Here is an 8,378-nt window from a genome sequence, read left to right as displayed (position 1 = left end):
GTCTGATTCTGTCTGTATTAAACAGAGAGACTGTTTAGAAACACTCTGATTCTGTCTGTATTAAACAGAGAGAATGTTTATAAACACTCTGATTCTGTCTGTATTAAACAGAGAGACTGTATAGAAACACTCTGATTCTGTCTGTATTAAACAGAGAGACTGTTTCGAAACACTCTGATTCTGTCTGTATTAAACAGAGACCATGTTTAGAAACACTCTGATTCTGTCTGTATTAAACAGAGAGAATGTTCAGCTGCGTCAACATCTAGATATTTCCATGACGATCCATATTGAACAGAAACAGCCATCCAACGTAAAGTAAACTTTGCCTGCTCAGAGATAAAATCCCATGATGCACCCACCAGATGATGTCATTGGGAACATTTATCTTCTAGCTGTTTGTTCTGCAAAACATAGAAAGTGTTTTCACATCCAGTATGTTGATGTTGGGGTGGTCTGGTTGTGAATGGAAACGGGTTTGTAAATGGTGGAATGTAAACACGTACCTATCCATCACCTATCCATCACCATCACTACAAATGCCTAGGTGTCTGGCTAGACTGTAAACTCTCCTTCCAGACTCATATTGAACATCTCCAATCCAAAGTTAAATCTAGAATTGACTTCCTGTTTCGCAACAAAGCCTCCTTCACACACGCCGCCAAACATACCCTCGTAAAACTGACTATCCTACCGATCCTCGACTTCTGCGATGTCATTTACAAAATAGCCTCCAACACTCTACTCAGCAAACTGTGTGCAGTCTATCACAGTGCCATCCGTTTTGTCACCAAAGCCCCATATACTACCCACCACTGCGACCTGTATGCTCTCGTCGACTGGCCCTCACTACATATTCGTCACCAGACCCACTGGCTCCAGGTCATCTATAAGTCTATGCTAGGTAAAGCTCGGCCTTATCTCAGCTCACTGGTCACGATAACAACACCAGGTATATCTCACTGGTCATCCCCAAAGCCAACACCTCCTTTGGCTGCCTTTCCTTCCAGTTCTCTGCTACCAATGACTGGAACGAATTGCAAAAAAATAAGAATAATAATAAAATCTTAACAATTATTATTTTTTAAATCGCTGAAGCTGGAGACTTATATTTCCCTCACTAATTTTAAACATCAGCTATCTGAGCAGCTAACCGATCGCTGCAGCTGTACATAGCCCATCTGTAAATAGCCCACCCAATCTACATACCTCATCCCCATATTGTTTTATTTAATTTTTTTCTCTGTTGCACACCAGTATTGTCACGGGCGTCGTAAGGATTGGACCAAACCCGTGCTGTTTTTGACCACCCTACAGAGGGCCGAGAGGGTGGTGAGCATCTCCTCCGTCTACGACAAGGGGTCCAGGACAGCATCTGAGTACACTCTGGATTTCCAGAAGGTGGCTGCGTCCACTGGCTGGAATGACCAGGCCCTGTTGACAATTTTCCGTAGCGGGCTACTGGCGGATGTCCAGAACGAGCTGGACCTCATGCTGGACCAGCTCATCGCCATGGCCATCCGCCTGGATAATCTCCTACGTGCCCGTCGTCGCCCATCCCGGGGTCTCGGGTCTCTTCCAGGAACCTCCAGCGAGACTGAGCCCATGGAGGTGGGCACGACGCACCTTCCCCCCGAGGAACGTCAAAGCCGCCGTCAACAGGGTCTCTGCTCCTACTGCGGGGAGTCGGACCACCTTTCCCTGTAGGAGAACCAGGCGAGGAAGCAACAGGCCGGGGGGCACTCCTGCACCTTCCCAGGTAGGCGTGGACGTGCCTTGCTCCTCTCTGTCCACCCAGCCAGTCCTCCTTCCTGTCACCTTCCCGGACTAGTGGACTCAGGTTCTGCAGGCAATTTCCTAGACCAGTCAGTGGCAACCCCCTATCATTACGCATTCCTCTAATCTCTTTACAACCCCCTATCCCAGTCCATGCCCTAGACAACTGTCCCCTAGGAACAGGACTGGTGTGCCAGACCCCGATTCCCATTTCCATCACAGTTGCTCAAAACCACCATGAATGCATCACTTTCCTCATCTTAGACTCTCCTGCACACCCCGCAGTTTTAGGTTTCCTCTGGTTACAGTTGCATAACCCCAGGATATCGTGGACAGAGAGGTTGTTGGGTTGGTCGCAGGAATGTCAGGGGAGGTGTCTCTCTGTGTCTATCGATGCCACCTCTGTGGAAAGTCCAGACCTGGCCACCCACGTCCTTATCCCGGAGGAATAACGGGACCTACAGGTGGCTTTTTTGAAGACTCGTGCCACGTGCCCGCCCCCTCATCGCCCATGGGACTGCGCTATCGACCTACTGTCTGGTTCTACCCTCCCGCGGGGGGCACATCTACCCTCTCTCGCATGCAGAGACCAAACCCAATGGTGGCCTACGTCCAGGAGGCGCTGGCCCAAGGATTCCTCCGTCCGTCCACCTCTCCGGCCTCCTCCAGCATCTTTTTCGCGAAGAAGGATAGAGGTCTCCACCCCTGTATTGATTACCGGACACTGAATAAGGCAACTGTTAAATTCAGTTATCCCCTGCCTCTCATACCCACTGTGATAGAACAGTTGCTCGGTGCTCAGTACTTTAGCAAATTGTATTTACGTAGTGCCTACGACCTGGTGCGCATCAGAGAGGGGGATGAATGGAAGACCGCCTTCAGCACCAGCACCGGGGACTACAAATACAGGGTAATGCCCTACGGCCTGACAGCAGCACCGGCACTACAAATACAGGGTAATGCCCTATGGCCTGACAAATGCACCCTCTGTGTTTCAATCCTTCATTAATGAGGTGTTTAGAGACATGTTGGGTCGCTGTGTAGTGGTGTACATAGACTACATCTTGGTGTACTCCACTACACGCGAGCAACATGTCTCTCATGTCAGGTCCGTTTTGGAGAAGCTGATAGGTCATCACCTGTACGCCAAGGCAGAGAAGCGCCTTTTCTTCCAGCAGGCGGTCTCCTTCCTGGGCTATCGGATATCCACCGCGGGAGTGGAGATGGAAGAGCAGAGGGTCAGTGCAGTACGGTCGTGGCCTGTTCCATCCAACATAAAAGCGGTGCTGCGCTTCCTAGGTTTTGCCAACTATTTCAGGCACTTCATTAGGGGTTTCAGCACAGTAGTGGCCCCTCTCACCTCCCTCCTGAAGGGAGGACATCGACAGCTGCGCTGGACTAAGGAGGCCAACGAAGCCTTCCGTAAGCTCAATGAACGTTTTACAAACGCACCTGTTCTGGCTCATCCTGACTCGTCTCTGCCCTTCATCGCGGAGGTGGACACTCTGCCCTTCATTGTGGCTCCTGTCATGTGGAATGTGGACGCGGACATCCGTCGAGCCCTCACCTGCCCACTGTCCCGAGGGGCTTACCTACGTGCCCACTGATGTGCGGGACCGTCTCCTCGCCTGGGCACACACAGCACCTGTGTCGGAGCACCCGGGTATAGCCCGTACTAACAACTGTCTCTCCGCCAAGTACTGTTGGCCCACCTTTGCCCAGGACGTCCGGGTTTACGTCACTTCCTGCTCCACCTGCGCACAGAGTGTCACGACTTCTGCCGAAGTCGATGCCCCTCCTTGCACGGGTGGTGCTCGGCGGTTGACGTCACCGGTCTTCTAGCCATCATTGATCAGTTTTTCATTTTCCATTGGTTTTGTCTTGTCTTCCATCACACCTGGTTCCAATCCCATTAATTACTTATGTATTTAACCCTCTGTTTCCCCTCATGTCCTTGTCAGTGATTGTTTGGATGTTATGTTACGTGAGTTTGTGTATCGGTGTGCGATGGGAATCCTTTACCCATTTTATTTTGTACTTTGGTTTTGGAGTTTGTTTTTCATTAAATACTCCATATTAACCAACTTGGTTTCTCCTGCGCCTGACTTCCCTGCCACCTAAAGACACGAATATGACACAGAGCAAGACACTGAGACACCTCCCCTATGGCAAACGCCACCTGCTGCCGGTTCCACAACGCCCCTGGTCCCATCTCTCCGTGGACTTTGTCACAGACCTTCCCCTCTCAGAGGGGCACACAACCATCCTGGCCATTGTGGACCGGTTTTCCAAAGCCTGTTGTTTGATTCCTCTGCCTGGTCTCCCTACGGCCATGCAGAACACGGAGGCTCTCTTCTCTCACGTCTTCCGGCACTAGGGATCCTGGAGGAAATTGTGTCTGACCGTGGTCCTCAGTTCACCTCCTGTGTCTGGAAGGCCTTCATGGAACGACTGGGGGTCACAGTCAGCCTCACCTCCGGGTACCATCCCCAATCAAATGGGCAGGTGGAAAGGGTAAATCAGGAACTGGGTAGGTACCTGTGGGCTGCCTTGGGCAGAATATGAACAAAACGCCCTCCGTCACTCCTCCACTAACCTCACACCCTTTCAGTGTGTTCTAGATGCAAATCAATTTATAACATTTTTGACATGCGTTTTTCTGGATTTTTTGTTGTTATTCTGTCTCTCACTGTTCAAATAACCCTACCATTACAATTATAGACTGATAATTTCTTTGTCAGTGGGCAAACGTACAAAATCAGCAGGGGATCAAATTTTTTCCCTCACTTAATAAATTCAGTAGTTCTAAACCTGCGACTGCCTCCTGCCTACTCCTCTCTATACTTGTGACAATTGAACTGAAACAGATATCCATATTGAACTGAAACAGATATCCATATTGAACTGAAACAGATATCCATATTGAACTGAAACAGATATCCATATTGAACTGAAACAGCCATCCATATCTAACTCAAACAGTCATATTGAACTGAAACAGCCATCCATATCTAACTCAAACAGCCATATTGAACTGAAACTGTCATATTGAACAGAAACGTTCATTCATATATAACTCAAACAGCCATATTGAACTGAAACAGCTATCCATATTGAACTGAAACAACCATCCATATATAACTCAAACAGCCATACTGAACTGAAACTGCCATTCATATTGAACTGAAACAGCCATCCACATCTAACTCAAACAGCCATATTGAACTGAAACTGCCATTCATATTGAACTGAAACTGCCATTCATATCTATCTCAAATAGCCATGTTGAATTGAAACAGCCATCCATATTGAACTGAAACGTCCATCCATATTGAACTGAAACGTCCATCCACATGGAACTGAAACGTCCATCCATATTGAACTGAAACAGCCATCCATATGGAATTGAAACAGCCATCCATATTGAACTGAAACGTCCATCCATATCAAACTGAAACAGCCATCCACATTACATTTACATTTTTACATTTAAGTCATTTAGCAGACGCTCTTATCCAGAGCGACTTACAAATTGGTGCATTCACCTTATGATATCCAGTGGAACAACCACTTTACAATAGTGCATCTAAATCTTTTAAGGGGGGGGGGTTAGAAGGATTACTTTATCCTATCCCAGGTATTCCTTAAACAGGTGGGGTTTCAGGTGTCTCCGGAAGGTGGTGATTGACTCCGCTGTCCTGGCGTCGTGAGGGAGCTTGTTCCACCATTGGGGTGCCAGAGCAGCGAACAGTTTTGACTGGGCTGAGCGGGAACTGTGCTTCCTCAGAGGTAGGGAGGCGAGCAGGCCAGAGGTGGATGAACGCAGTGCCCTTGTTTGGGTGTAGGGCCTGATCAGAGCCTGAAGGTACGGAGGTGCCGTTCCCCTCACAGCTCCGTAGGCAAGCACCATGGACTTGTAGCGGATGCGAGCTTCAACTTGAACTGAAACAGCAAAATTTTACTGAAACTGCCATCCATATTGAACTGAAACGGCTATCCATATGGAACTGAAACGGCTATCCATATTGAACTGAAACAGCCATCCATATCAAACTGAAACAGCCATCCACATTGAACTGAAACAGCAAAATTTTACTGAAACTGCCATCCATATTGAACTGAAACATCCATCCATATTGAACTGAAACTTCCATGCATAATGAACTGAAACAGCCATCCATATTGAACTGAAACTCCCATGCATAATGAACTGAAACGTCCATCCATATTGAACTGAAACTTCCATGCATAATGAACTGAAACGTCCATCCATATGGAACTGAAACATCCGTCCATATTGAACTGAAACTGCCATCCATATGGAACTGAAACGTCCATCCACATTTAACTGAAACAGCAACATTTTACTGAAACTGTCATCCATATTGAACTGAAACGTCCATCCATATGGAACTGAAACAGCCATCCACATTTAACTGAAACAGCAACATTTTACTGAAACTGCCATCCATATTGAACTGAAACAGCCATCCACATCTAACTCAAACAGCCATACTGAACTGAAACTGCCATTCATATTGAACTGAAACTGCCATTCATATCTAACTCAAACAGCCATATTGAACTGAAACAGCCATCCATATCTATCTCAAATAGCCATGTTGAATTGAAACAGCAATCCATATTGAACTGAAACGTCCATACATATTGAACTGAAACGTCCATCCATATTGAACTGAAACGTCCATCCATATGGAACTGAAGCGTCCATCCATATTGAACTGAAACAGCCATCCATATGGAATTGAAACAGCCATCCATATTGAACTGAAACGTCCATCCATATCAAACTGAAACAGCCATCCACATTGAACTGAAACAGCAACATTTTACTGAAACTGCCATCCATATTGAACTGAAACGGCTATCCATATTGAACTGAAACAGCCATCCATATCAAACTGAAACTGAAACAGCCATCCACATTGAACTGAAACAGCAACATTTTACTGAAACTGCCATCCATATTGAACTGAAACATCCATCCATATTGAACTGAAACTTCCATGCATAATGAACTGAAACAGCCATCCATATTGAACTGAAACTCCCATGCATAATGAACTGAAACGTCCATCCATATTGAACTGAAACTTCCATCCATATTGAACTGAAACGTCCATCCATATGGAACTGAAACGTCCATCCACATTTAACTGAAACAGCAACATTTTACTGAAACAGCAACATTTTACTGAAACTGCCATCCATATGGAACTGAGACTTCCATGCATAATGAACTGAAACAGCTATCCACATTTAACTGTCAGACACATTTAATTGAAATAGATATATTGAACTAAATCCGACATATTGAACTGAAACAGGCCTATTTAACTATCAGTCTATGAGGAGTCACTGTGAGGTTGTCTGGAACAGGCCTTGAATCCCCGACTGCTGTTACTGTATAATAATAATCATAATAATACCAATAATAATCCTAATCAAGGCCTGGTATGATACCCAGCTCTGTCGTCCATGATAATGCAGCAGGAAGCAGACCTGATCATTAATAACACCATCTTTAATCTGTTTTAAAGAGAAGGCCTGGAACCCCTTCTGCCTTCTCAATAGCTCACATATACCCCATCACTCACTCTCTCCTTAATCCCCCTTCTCTCTCTCCCTCCTCTCTCTCCCCTCTCCTTCTCTCCCTCCTCTTTCTCTCTTCCTTCTCCCCCTTCTCTCTCTCTCTCCCTCTTCTCTCCCTCCTCTCTCTCTCTTCCTTCTCCCCCTTCTCTCTCTCTCTCCCTCCTCTCTTTCCCCTCTCCTTCTCTCCCTCCTCTCTCTCCCTCCTCTCTCTCCCTCTCTTCCTCCTCCCCCGTTTCTCCCTCCCGCCATCTCAGATGCAGCGTAATGCAGATGAAACCACCGCTCCAGTGTTATGCAGGCTAATATACAGACTACGTGTCAGTACACGGAGACAACATAGGCCACTGTCTAATGCAATATATATATATATATATGTTATATGAGCATTTTTCCCCCAGATGTAATATATATGAATGTACCTACCGATCTGAACACTGGGAGAACCGCAGAGCGCCTCGCGTCTCAAGCAGATAACAGTCAGTAGAAACACGAGCAGTAGATTCCTCCTCATCGTTGTTAGTTCAGACATTTCATACCGAGAGGCGTCGACATACAACCGCCGAACAACGGTCCAGTTCCTCCAGACAGACACACAGACGGCTAATCAGACGGTCGGCATGGCGACCCGGTTACCGGACAGCAGGAGGGTTGCGTGTCTAATTCACTGTTGTCAGGTCCTGAAGCGGTTCGGTCGTGGGAAGATCGCTCCAGCTCTGCGGATCTCTGTCTCTCTCTCTCTCTCTCTCTCTCTATCTCTCTCTCTCTCTCTCTCTCTCTGTGTCTCTCTCTCTCTGTGTCTCTCTGTCTCTCTCTCTCCCTCTCTCTGTGTCTCTCTCTCTCTCTGTCTCTCTCTCTCCTCTCTCTGTCTCTCTGTCTCTCTCTCTCTCTCTGTGTCTCTCTCTCTCTCTCTGTCTCTCTCTCTCTCTTTTATGAGGCGCGCGAACACTGCTGGAGCCTTTTCATCATCGATAGCGCGCGTACAGTTTAGG

The 8,378-nt window shown here is 46.9% G+C and overlaps 1 protein-coding gene across 5 annotated transcripts in view; it reads right to left on the bottom strand.

The window, feature by feature from the left end:
* LOC115183660 (glutamate receptor 2) overlaps positions 1-8,157 on the bottom strand; it is a 111,260-nt gene extending 103,103 nt beyond the window's left edge. For all 5 annotated transcript variants that reach the window (XR_003874043.1, XM_029744768.1, XM_029744769.1 and 2 more), the window contains exon 1: positions 7,813-8,157. Coding sequence is in view for 4 of the 5 variants with exons in the window: in XM_029744768.1 (XP_029600628.1) it covers positions 7,813-7,918 (106 nt within the window). In the remaining variant the exon portion in view is untranslated. The remainder of the gene's footprint in view (positions 1-7,812) is intronic.
* Positions 8,158-8,378: the final 221 nt, after the last annotated feature.

The sequence above is a fragment of the Salmo trutta genome, unplaced genomic scaffold (genome assembly GCF_901001165.1).
Source record: "Salmo trutta unplaced genomic scaffold, fSalTru1.1, whole genome shotgun sequence".
Lineage (NCBI taxonomy): Eukaryota > Metazoa > Chordata > Actinopteri > Salmoniformes > Salmonidae > Salmo > Salmo trutta.
Note: the sequence above shows the minus strand (reverse complement) of the source record. Positions and strands in the feature narration are given on the sequence as shown.